Source organism: Chlamydotis macqueenii, chromosome 7, assembly GCF_036417535.1.
Source record: "Chlamydotis macqueenii isolate bChlMac1 chromosome 7, bChlMac1.mat, whole genome shotgun sequence".
Lineage (NCBI taxonomy): Eukaryota > Metazoa > Chordata > Aves > Otidiformes > Otididae > Chlamydotis > Chlamydotis macqueenii.
The window spans coordinates 8114497-8127649 of NC_141562.1; the positions used below are offsets into that span (position 1 = coordinate 8114497).

At 34.6% G+C, this 13153-nt stretch overlaps 1 protein-coding gene and 1 long non-coding RNA gene across 3 annotated transcripts in view; one reads left to right on the forward strand and one right to left on the reverse strand.

Annotated features, from left to right (window-relative positions):
• The window catches only part of LOC147600042 (uncharacterized), a 45851-nt gene extending 32707 nt beyond the window's left edge, over positions 1–13144 (forward strand). For both annotated transcript variants that reach the window (XR_015259062.1, XR_015259061.1), the window contains exons 3-4: positions 11042–11195; positions 12998–13144. This is a non-coding gene — a long non-coding RNA (uncharacterized LOC147600042). The remainder of the gene's footprint in view (positions 1–11041; positions 11196–12997) is intronic.
• LDB3 (LIM domain binding 3) overlaps positions 1–13153 on the reverse strand; it is a 128470-nt gene that overhangs the window by 22489 nt on the left and 92828 nt on the right. The window contains exons 9-11 of the mRNA XM_086752172.1: positions 11227–11433; positions 6801–6965; positions 5058–5165 (exon numbers count right to left, since the gene is read on the reverse strand). Of these exons, the coding sequence (XP_086608298.1) occupies positions 5058–5165; positions 6801–6965; positions 11227–11433 (480 nt within the window). The remainder of the gene's footprint in view (positions 1–5057; positions 5166–6800; positions 6966–11226; positions 11434–13153) is intronic.

Below are 13153 nucleotides of genomic sequence, written 5' to 3' on the forward strand. Positions count from 1 at the left end.
AAAACCTGCACAATGTATGATGTGAGAAACAAGAGGATTCAAAATGAACATCACTCCTGTCCAAATGCAGAGCAGTGCAGGGCTACATGGCAACAATCACATCCCACAGGAGCACAGCCCACATTTGCCACAATTACCAGAAGCCTATTTTGTGCCAGTTATTTTCCCAGCTTCTGGAACAGAGTTTTTCTTCCCTTTACCACAGTCATAGTGCTTGGATTAAAGTCCTAGGATCACAGAAGCTACACCTTCATTTTAGAACCATAATTGTAACTTTTTCCATCATTTCTCCTGTTTTTGTATTCTCAGAATGCTGTCTTACTGGTTGCCTTGCTTTTACCCTCCAGATGGAATAACCAATTGCATAGAGAGCTTCATAGCTTATTTGAAACACTCCTAATATGCTTTCTTCTTTGTAAGTCAGATCATTAAGTGAAAAAGTAAGATGAACATTGCAGATTTAAAAGTAAGAGTAACATGATCAGTTAAGGATTAATGACTTACTTCAAACATTCCTCTTTAGGAACATTAGAAAGATCTTAGGTGTTAGATGTTATGCATATGGCCTTTGCTCACAAAAGCAAAATCATTATAGAACTGATCTACCAAAGTTAAAAATCAGATCTCAATAGTTAAAGACATTGGTGAAGAAATCCTTCTGCATTTTCTTGGTGAACTTTTTTAAGGTTTCCAGAATGAAAAACAAAACAAAACAAAAACAAAAATCCCAACCCCAACACACACTTGAACAATGGTGGTAAAATCTCAACCTCATTCAACCTGAGCATGCTTTTCAGTATGGGGATACTGTTGTAACTAACGTCATCCATATTTTATTTTGAACTAAAATTATATTAAATGCTGCAATGCTCCAATGGTATACATCAAGCTGAAATTGGATTTTTATGCCTGCATTTTGGCATGCTAATGCACTGCTTGATTTCTAAATGAAAACTATCAGATGCTCAAAAATTTGAATTATAAATTAATTTAGAAGCCAGTTTTAGTCCCTTATGTTTGAATACACTAGCTATAATACATGACAGTTTTAAAAACAAATATGGACATAGCGCATAAAGATAAAGAACCTATTTTAGTTGCAACACAACCCTCCAAAGAACAAACCCCAAACCAACTTTGCTTCTTGCACCTGTTTATCAGGGAATCAATTTTTTACAGGTCCTACAAATTTCTGATTTGCCTTTATGTCCCAAGGCTTGTTGAATTACTGAACTTCCAATAAAGGTATTAGCTAACACAATAACATTTGCGTGCTGATAACAGCTTGAAGTATGTTAGCATGACATCTATGTCATCCATTGTCAAGTAGGATTTTAGGGCAGTAGCGTATAAAGCTGCTATTTTGTAGATCTTAGATCTTTGGCTTAAATAATTGCAAGGTACAAGCAATAGTTTTTAGTAGCCTGATTAAAGCATTGCTTTCTGAAATGGACAGTTGTTTTCCACAGATTCACAGAATCTTTCAGGTTGGAAAATACCTCAGGAGGTCTCTCATCTAAGAGAGCATCTCCTGCTCAAAGCAAGGCCAGCTCTGAGTTCAGACCAGGTTACTCAGTGTTTTACCAATGGTATCTTGAAAATCTTCAAAAATGGAGATGCACAGCCTCTCCAGACAACCTGCTTCCATTCAAAGGGACAAGAAAGGGTAAAGTGGTCCATGCCAATCTAATGCAGGAGATAAAAGACATGTGAATTGGAAGTCAATTATACAATCTAAAGGTGATCTTGTCATCCTCCTTATTCATTAAAATTGTGATTCACACTGATTAGTCCATATTCTTTAAAAATAGTTTTTAAATAGACAGAGGTAGATTCAGATGGGACATTAGAGAAATTAAAAAAAAAATAAAACTTTTTTTTTTTTTTTTTACAACGACGGTAGTGGAACACTGGAACAGGTTGCCCAGAGAGGTGGTGGATGCCCCATCCCTGGAAACATTCAAGGCCAGGTTGGATGAGGCTCTGAGCAACCTGATCTGGTTGGAGATGTCCCTGCTGCTTGCAGGGAGGTTGGACTAGATGGCCTTTCACAGTCCCTTCCAACCCAAACTATTCTATGATTCTATTATATTGATACATAACTACAAATGAATTTATAGTTTCAAGGCCTCACACTGCTTCCTTTCTCCCCATGAAAGGAATGTGAAATTGAAGTGAAATGGATAAAGGCTCAATCAAGATAGTATTGTATTAGCTCTAAGATAACCATGCAAGTAGAGGCAGCAAATAATGGCTATCTTTATACTTATTATCTATTTACATGTAAATTATACATAATTGTTGCTTAACTGTCATTTCCAAGACAGCAATTAAAACATAACTCTTTTATGGAAGAATACATTTATCCAAGAAGATAACAAAAGATATCTGCATCTAGTTCTTATACCAAAAGCTAGCACAGAAAATGAAAGCTATGCCAGCAGTTGTCAGTCTGTCCAAAGTAACTGTTACACTCTATTCCTGACCAACATAGCTACCATAGTTTGATGTGAAAAGTGCCTGTTCTGGGATTCAGAAGGTCTATTTATAGTTCTGTGATTAACACAAAGGAAGTATAGCTTCTTAAATGAACAGCCTTCAGTTTACAAGAGTATGCATGGGTTAACCATTTTGTGAAAACATGCCTTCTGTCTGCTTGGGCAGTCTTATTTTAAGAATTTTCTATGATGATAAACTATCTGTCTCCAAAAGGGTTCTAGAGATCTACCACTTTTATAACTGATTCACATATTCATAAGGGTTTCTGAAGTTTTTCGATGACATTGAGTATGGTCTTATAACTCAATAGTCCAACTTTAGAATGGCCCCCCTGACTAGCAGCATTCGCAGTGTTCAAATCAATGTCTTCACCTAATCAGACAGCTTCACAGAATAATAAAAACAAAATCCAAAATTTTATTTCTGAAATAAAGCTATTTCTTAAAACTGGAAAATTTGTAGGTTTTGACATTTTAAAAGTGTGATGTGTTCTTTATCCCTCCCCTTGTATCCTCCTAGTCAAGATACTCAAATTGTGAACAAATAGAATTTTTTCACTCAAGTACAAAAATACCTGTCTAATCCTGGGTGAGCAATCAAATACACTTAATTAAGATATTACCAATATAGTCCTAAAAGTGATATATGATTTTATCTTTCTGCATTCCTCCAAAATTCTTTATTAAATAAAAGTCTTTCATTATCTGATTGTTTTTCTTGGAGGGGAAAAACTGGCGCTTTTTGTGACATCAAAGCTAATCTCAACAAAATATGCATATATTGCAAAAATAAAAAGTATTACATGCAATACTACTACTATATGCAGGCTTCAGAGACCTATTATTAGCTATAATGTACGATTCTCACTGAAGCTAGTAGAACAACAAGGAAATCTCTTATGCAGGTATGTAAAAATATACCTCTCATAGCAAGATTTAAATGAGTCCTAAGATATAGACTGATGAAACATGTCCTCTGTCTGGCCAGAATAGTCACCAAGGCTTCAATTTAATTGCATGTTCTGACTGATGGATACATTTTGGTCCTCAACTAAGAGAAACACTAAACCTGAGTCTTTTCTGTAGTTCAGAAGAAATAAATAGATTTTGCAGGCCAGCATTATAAACAAGTGCAAATATGCACAGTTATTGTTGCTTAGGAAGCAAGGGAGTTTCCCTGGTTATAAGAGGCTTTTAACTGCCTCCTACAAAAACTATATAGGACCCTCTCCTCATAGAGACATGCTCTTTCCAACTGACTAAAAGAGATTTGTTAGTAAACAGACAGTGGATTAAATAGTACTGGTGACAATTAAGAGCCTAATCATACCACAGGATTGAATGAAAAAGCAATGTAAGAATTACTTCTGAAATGCACTGAGTGTTCATCATGTGAAAATTAGGTCCTCTTAAGGTATTTTATGATGGACACCAACAAATAATGAATTCCCTAAATAATTCACTCTGGAATTTTGAAAGTTCATAGATAAAACTAGATGTCAATGGCTGTAAACACCCTCATATCTGTTCTTACCTTCCATTCTGGTAACATTCTGGTGACATTCACCAATTTCATAGTTTAATTGAAACTGAAGTTATGATCAGTATACTTCCACTCAAATAAATACATTTAGATCAGCAGTAATTTTACTTATTACGTTTAATCAGCTTCATGTGGGAATTACATCCCCTATGTTTACATCCTAAAAATCAGAACTCTTCTGATCTTCTGTTCTGTAGCTATTTCATTTTTGCATTGGTTTCAGTGATGTGAAGCCAATCAAAATGCTTTCAAGTACGTACCTGTGCATAGCACTTCACTGCTGTTTTCTACGATACTCTTGAGAAAGGCCATTATACTTCTTGATGTGTAGCCTTCAAACTTACATGCTTTGTTCATTTCAAACATTGCCTTTGGGTGATTCCTAACTACCTTTTAATCTTGATGGTAAGAGAGACATGGATAATTATAATCTCAAATGGATTGCTGATTCATTTTCATTATTTCTGAAGATTATTTTCAAATAATGAATCTTAAAATCTACTGCTTTCTCCTCTGTTAGTCTTGACAAAGTGTTAATGAAAGTTATGAAAAATGAAAAGGCTTAGCAGTGAGGCAGTACAGCGGCAATCTCCTTTTCTAGTGATAGATGCTACCTTTCCCTATCAGTGGTCTTTCATTAGTCACAATTAAGAGCATAATAAAAGAAGGTCTGTGATTCTTGTGATCCTGTGTTTTCACTAAGAAAAAAAAAATTTCAGCATCACTAGACATTTTCATTTTAAGATGGCAAAAACAAGACAAGACAACCAACTGAAATACCTTTGTTCCAAAAAGATCTTTTGGTTACATATCCTAAATCTAAAACTTAGGTATTTCCTAGTTCAGTTTTAATGTGAAAGATAAGCAAGAAAGATATTCCCTTAAACACATCATGCTTTTCAATAGTCTCTGCCAAGCCAATCTCTTAAGAAGCAGAAAACCTTTAATCAGACAGAGTAATACAGAATAAAAACAACTTAAGTTAAAAGAAAAAGAAGAGAGCTTTACAGATATACCTAGACTGAGATGAGAGAGCAGATGAAATAGTGGAAGCTGCTAATGACATGTTCTTGGACCCATGGAAAGACTTAGGCTGTGAAAGAGAGCTGGGGGCTGCAAGTGCTCTGCAGAAGACACATAAAAGCATGTACAAAATAATTTAACGGGGGCAGAAATGGTGACATCAAAATCAGGCTTTGTCAGAGTTCAGATACAAGAGGACTGCTGCGTAGTTACCAGGAAGAGGTTTTCTGTAGCATACATCTGCAGACTTACAGAATAGCACAACCAAGCACATTCCTACAGAACACAAGACAAAATGCACACATTACATGAAAATCTTAAAACCACAGTCTATCAATAACTAAGAAAGACAATATTTCAGGACAGGACTTTTGTCAATGATACATGTTTTTATCTGCAAAATCTGAAGATGTTTGAGTCTGAATTCAAGCTAAATAATATGCAAGCAGTACCAGACAAAAGATTCTCCTATTTAAAACACAAGTCATTGGCACAATTAGTTTAGCAGAGGCACTTATTTCCGAAGCACGTACTAGATAATCCATTTTCTTCCTGTTACAGTTTCAACTGAGGGATAAAAATTACTTAAATTGTATTGTTGTTTCATGTGAAAGGGCCTTACACACAGTTCTGAATTACAGAGTAATACCTTATTCAAACCTCCTTTGCTGGCTGGATGATTGATTTTCTTGCACTGGAATAAAAACACTGGAGTCCAGTAGGTCACAGTTAGGTAAAAACTGGCTAAAGTGAGAAACTAAGTAGTCGGTATACATAAGTAATTTAAGTCAACTAGCAAAACTTAAACAAGAAATAAAGCCAAGAGTATATTTCCAATTCCATTTGCACAGATCTAAGATATGACAGACTACATCTTAGCTCTGAATTACTTAAAGTAGTTTACAATACTGGAAGTGTGTTTTTCCTTAGATTTTTAAAGCATGCTAAAAGAGACATCTTTTATGAATATTCATGTAGAAAAAAAAAAACTCAGACAAAAGAATATGCACCAAAGGAATTCACTCTTACATCCTCAAAATTACTGTAATGTGACAGCAGTATAAATCCCACACATTTCTTCACAGACTGACAACTTTTAATATACAACTGTAATTCCTGCTGTACTACAAGTGTTATGAAGGCACACCTTGAAACTCACTTTAGCTCTATAGCTAAATCTCAATGGAGAAGAGTGTATACATAAGTCTAGAAATTAACTGACTTAATGCCTTACAGAGCAAGTCAATCATCAAATGCATGGTTTTATTGACATATTGCTCATTATCCACCATGTTCTACTGACATCTGCTACAATACGCTAGCTCAATCAGGTGAATAAGTGACATTTTCTAATTTTCCATGTCATGTCGTACTGCAGAAACGCTATTAAAAGAACCCTCATTCAACCACTGTAACTGTTATGAGGAGTTGTTTCAGTTTTATTACAATTTGTGAAAAAACATTTTTAGTTTTAACTCAACTTGATTTCTGAAAACGTTAACTGTATTGCAGACAGAGCTACTCTTTGTTATTTTTTAAGTGTAGTTTTATTTTGCAAATTCTTTGCAAACATGAACAATGTACTTCAAAACAAGAAAACACACCAAAATATATAAAAGCATATAAAATAGGCTACAGCTTTTACATACTACATTCTTAAGTTAAGAATGTGTATGCAGCATTGCCAGAGCCATACAGGGGTGTATCTGCAAAAGGACAAAGCAATGAAGCATTACCTTTGGAAGGAGGATGAGAAAGACTCTTGCACTACTGAGGTGGTTGCTGGTGGTGTCATCAGAGTGGCTGTATTTTGAGCAGCAGTAGCAGGCTGATGTGCTGAAGCATGTGGTGCAGGAGCAGAGGCAGAAGTGGTAGACACCGGAGCATGCTCAACAGGGGTACTAATTAGAGTTAAATTAAATAAAACAAGAAGCATCTTAAGAAGGTGTGTATTTAAATGTAGAGCATAAAACCTACTATGTTTGAATGGGAAGCTGCAAACATAGTAGCAGGCTGTGTTACTGAGGGAAAAGCGCAATTATGCAAAGAAAAAAAGACATCTGTTAGCCCTTTTCAGATGAGCAGTTAAGGCTGTAATGCGGTTTTGGTCCTGCTTGACTGAAGTTTATCCCAGGTGTTACATAGCACTTAAGTCCTGCTCCCACCGAAGGCAGTGGCAGGAAACATGGCATGCAGTACTTGAATGGTTATGAATAGCCTGTCATAAACCCTTTGAGCTAGGATAAGTTTCACCCAGTATTTACTCCTGGAGCTGAAGTTTATGTTAGGAGTAAACTGTTTAATTAGATGAAGAAAAGCAATTAAAGGATATTATCATAGTCTTGTATCAGCGAGTTTCCTGGAAGTTCTGATGGTCTAGAAATCCAGTCAGCACAGTTTTGTGTTGGGTCTAACAGTTTTGTGCTATACAGGTATTGGAAAGATGTTTAAAAGGAGTCCATTGATTCATGTCCAACATAAATTCACCTTACATTACATTAGCTAACCCATCAAAAAATAAGATGCCTTTTTACACGTGGAACAGTATGCAAAATACAAGGGGAAAACATAGCATAAGATTTTACTACATCGCTTTTAAAATCACTTGGGTGATGAGCATGAGTTGTTATCCTTGTGGCCCTCTTGTGCTATTGTGGCACAGATGACATGGAGCAGAGGAATGTTTTATTTTCTCTTTAAATTTATTTTCTCTTTAAACTACTAGTGTCTTTCATCACCCGCTATCAGAGCGCCAAGTGCTCATTAATATATTTTAGTCTTGCAGCCTCACTCAGATTTAGAAAGTATTACTAATCTCTTACAGATCGACAAATGGGGCAGTTATCTATTAGACAGGTCTGCAAAACAGTGTAGCCAAAGCCATCCACTGCTAACTAATGAACTAATCCTTGCGGAGGTTCAGTTTTTTGTCTTCTGCAAGCTCTTACATCAAATGAAAAAAAAAACACAAATCCAAAATCATTAAGTGGAATGACAAGATTAACATTCTTTGCTGACTGTTTCAATGAACTTAATATTAACAAAAGAATAATAATATGTACGTTCATTATTCACTTGTCAATAAACTTAACAAAAATCACTAGGTCATTTAAAATTAAAAGGTGGGGAGGGGAGGGAAGAGAGAAACAAGAATAGACAGAAGCTTAATTTTGTGTTTAGGTAGATTTACTGTGGATTTTATTAATTATTTTCCACAGAACAAATAAGCTACTGAAAAATAACTACTTGCAATTTGATTTTTCAGAGTGTTATACTATTTTGGGGCCCAAACTTCAGTGATGATATAAGCATATGTCCCCCAGGCAAAAGGAACATTTTTCTTGGTGCCGTGTTATTGTGCTGTAGATTAATTTTCCTTAATAGTTATCCTAATATATATATATATTTTAATCAGGGCATTACTGTGCATGACATAGTTGTTTCATCCACAAGCAGTGGTATAAGAACATAATGGATATATTTTTACTTCTTTTGACCTAACTCAAATATATTGGCACATCTCAGGGTTCTCACAAATGACTCCTACAAGGGTGATGGAATTCGGTGTTTCTTTTGTGCAATGTACAAAGAACATGCAAAATATTATTTCCTGAGCACAGTAAATATAAAATAACAAAATAAACCTTAGTTCCATTACTGTTTTTTGGCCAAACTTTAGCCCTCAAACATTCCTTCTCTCAGTTTTTTTTTTTTAAGTGAATTTGCCATTGCAAAAATATTTTCTCTTTCAGCCATTCTATTAATATTTTCTTTTGCTTTTCTCAAAAGCACTGATTCAAGAAGTTATACTCCTCAGGATCTAGAGTGAGTGCTTAGTACTTCAGAATTCATTATACCCTTTGCTTTGCAAGGGATTGTCCCATTTCCCCTGTCCTCCTCCTTTTTGCTACTTTCTTTTATGGTTTAGTAGTCTAAATGATGGTGTCTTATTTCAGCTGAATATTTTACTGTTTGATTAGCTGAAATGGAAGTGTGGTTGTTATGCCTACCAATTTCAAAGTGGAATGCAACCCACAACAAAAGCAGAAAATCAGTATTTCCTCCCTTACGAGTTTCATCTGAATTACATACATAACTAGTGAGCTCTTGAAAATACTCAGCTTGTTTGCAATTCTGGTTTTCAAATCATTACACACATAGCAAAACAAAAGTTCCACATCAGTTTTGCAGAAGTTTGTCTGTCATAATATGCACTTGAAATTCAGATCAGTTCTTCTATCTTGATGCATTTGCATCATGATGTAAATACTTCTGCTTAGCTAATACAGTATCAATTATATCAGTTACGTAGACTATGTAGCAGAGTAGCTATATGTGGTACATGGCAGCTATGCATCATGTGCTAGTGTGTTACCCAATTTTAATACTTGTAGGATTTTTTCACCCTGTGCAACAGTGGGTACTGGAATTGTCACATTAAAAGGTGGAGTCAGTTTTGTATTTGCATATCTTTGATTTGGCAAACACAAAAGGACTGAAACTATACTGCACATAAAAAGGGAAATTAATGCATGTCCTAAAAACAAACACAAACTAGGATTTCACCTATTTTGTCTATTTTCACTGAAGTGATTTCAAAATAATCAAGACTTCATACTTTGAATAGAAGAAAACAGTGAAGTTACTTAATTGTAGCAATCTCCAAAATGTTAACCAAAACACATACTCAGTGATACATATTTGAAAGAAAGAAAGACAGAAATGGAAAAAAAAAAAAAGCTAAGAATAGATGGGGACATGGACCTGTGTGGAGACAGATTTGAACTGGACAAACACATATAAATAGAATAAATGCAAATATACTGAAATACTTAATAAAATTTAAAATACAGATTTTATCTTGCATGCTGTTTGTAGTACTTCTTTTTATGTGATTAAAATGTTAGAGAGTTGATCACATTCCTGCAGGGTAGAATATTAATTAATGGAACATGGTATTGAAATAAATAAAAATGAAGCAGATACAAGCCTTAAAAATTAGGGTGAGTGATCTGGTTACATACCATATATGAAGTTGGTAACGAATTCTTTACTCAGTTTTATAGGAAGAACTCAGACTAGGTTGACTATTTTTAGTTTAACCACTATAAATTTTAAATAATTTTATTTAGATATTCAAAATAAAATCAACATAATTTTTTTCCCCCTCAAGATTGCCTCCTTTCTAGATTTTCAGTCTGAAAGGGTGCAGAACACATTTAAGAACTGATAAATGAGAATGCTGCTTTATAAAATAGATCATCTATTATAACAGCTTCATTATTACATAAGAGTTTTTTGTTGGTTTTTTTTTAATACAGTCATTCTGTACACTTTTAGTCTTTACAGTATTTTGCATTTTAACAAAAACCAAAGGAAATGGATGTTCTCAAACATCTCCATATTTGCTGTAACAAATAAACATAAAATGCACAGTGTGAGTCAGTTACGTCATGAAAACAAACACACATATCTCTTCTCAGCTTATTTTCACTCATGAAAAGGAACACAGATCAGTAGAGGTTAAGAGGATAACAATGGTTAACAACCATAATGAGAAAACAAGGCAACAAATCCACTCTAACATTTAAAAAATAAGTGCAGATTACACTTCTTTCTCTCAGTAAAATGTTAAGTTCTGAGATTTTATGTCCAAATAACAATTGAGTAGATCATTAAAGCAGTACTTAGTCTCCTTTATGTAATACATGAAGTTATTTTTGTTTCAAATCCTCCAACAGATCTCTTGTAAAGAATTGAAAATATAAGGAACAAAAATAAAAATTAATAGGTAAAAATTATCTCTTACTGTAGCATTTGTAGAAAAAAAAAAGTGGTGGAGAAGGTTTTTAGAGAAAGACATAACATGGAATAGTTTTGCATTTGAATATGGGAATGTTTGTAGAAATACAGTGAATAATATCAGCTGCTGTTTCTCTGCAGAAGGTGCTTAGTGACTGTTGTCTCTATGTTGCAGGTGCGATCCTTAAGAGTGCCACACAGAATGTGAAACCCACGTGAACTAGAAGTTCCTGGAATTTGTGGAACTTTGACATCTGTCTTAGGCAATGGGCCTTTCTGTCTGAAGGAGTTAGAGGTTATTACCAAACCATTCCAAAGCTCCAAACCAGGTCAGTTATGCAGTTACACATCACAGTGTACCTTTGATTACTGGATGAAGTAAGAGGGACTTTCTGGCCAGTAGTGATGAAACCAGCCTCCCTCTGACTTGTACCCGCTCCAAGCCTCACAGACCCCTTGGAGGCCACTGGCTTAGCATTGTCAGTGTTGGCATCCGTGCTGCATGATTTAGGAGGATGCCAAATACTTGAGGTCACATACTGTGGCACATGCGTAGTAGCTGTAGGCCTGGGTAACAAAGATTACAAGGGGATTTGTAAATGAGGTATTTATTATCACATCACCAATCTCCTAGCAGGCTTTTGAGGGAGAAACAGAATTCTAGCCAGAGAAGAAGCTGGTAGTTTAAGAGAAAAAAAAGTTTGTTGGATTTTTTAGTTTTCAGAGATACATATGCCTACTGTCTACCATATCAAATAAAGCAGCTTTTTAGAATGTCAATACCTGGCCCTTTAAGATAGTAGTTATTATTTATATGGAATAAAGCCTTCAGGAAAAAAAAAAAAAAGAAAACAAAAAACCAAAAGTGCTGAACCTCAGAGCTAAAAAGTCAAGATAAGTCTTAGTTTAATAATGAAGTCTTTATTTTTCTGTCTTTTCTTTTTCCTGGCAGATTTATCTCTGTAAGTACCCAGTGTCCTCTTTCTGTATCCCCAAATTCCTTATACCACACAAGATCATCATGATATTGCAGATGAAGTAATGACAAATCTCGATAGTTTATTACCACTTAAGACCAGGAAAGGCTTTAAGAATTAAAAAGGTACCTTGTGTTAAATCTGGAAATCATATTGCTAGGAATATCAAAATAAGACACATAGCAGAGCTGTGATGATAATGGAGGTGGAGAAAAGCTATGGTATGAAAAACCATGCAAGATTAAGGCAATGTAGTATGACACTAACACCAGTCATACATCAGAAATTGTTCCTGGTAAAATAAAATAAAATAATAATTAAAAAAATATCTATTTCAGTGGAACAGCTGTCTAATCCTGTAGATGATTTACACAAATGAAACTGCCAGTGAAATGCTAACATGTGTTACTTGTTTCTTCAATTTAATTTATATAAAGTTGTTATACAAGAATCAAGGGGTTTATTTCATTCTTTTGACATAATTAATTTAAAAATTAAAATAAAACTTTTCCCTACTGTACCAAGTGCCAATTGCCATTGCTTGTACCGTTAGTAATGATAACGCTTACACTTGGATTTTAACTATGCAACCTTTGTTCAAATGAGAGCAGTCTTGAAAAAAAACAAAAATAACAAGTGGTTGCATATTGTTTAGGCAGGAATCAACAAGACAGAGCAAAGCAGCGAGACAGAATTCTTCTAATGACAAACTAATAAGAAGCATTTCTTTGCTCCATTAAACAATTGGTCATATTCACTCAAGAAGTACCTGTGTTTGTTTTTGTATGTTTGTATTTGTATTTGTGTTTGTATTTGTATGTTTTAGTATATGAACTCATAGAAAACAATATATTTCTATATGTAGCTGCAAATTGTGCAGAGACTCTTTGGGAGAAAACAGCTTTTGAAATAAAATAACTTATTTACAGAGATAGTATGTTTTGAACCTCAAAAGCCACCAAGAATCAATCAAGATATGCAAGAATTTGGTATATAAATGTTTTTAAAATACCAAAAAGATAACCTTATTTAGATTTTAAAAAGATCTTGAACAATCTAAACAAAGTTTAAAGTTGAAATTGTTTTTAAAACTCCATCACAAACTGACAATATTCCATTTCAAGCACATTTGATAAAAGCTGCTTATTTTTCAGCTTTCTAAGTTCTGAGAAACGTGATCCTTGCCTGCCCCATCTCACAGAGCTTTTTGAAGTCTGCATCAGAAAGAAATGCATAACAAACTCACTTAGTGGAAACCTCTGTGTTCATCATCTGCTCGAACAGTGTACAAATGTCATATTTTTTAGGTA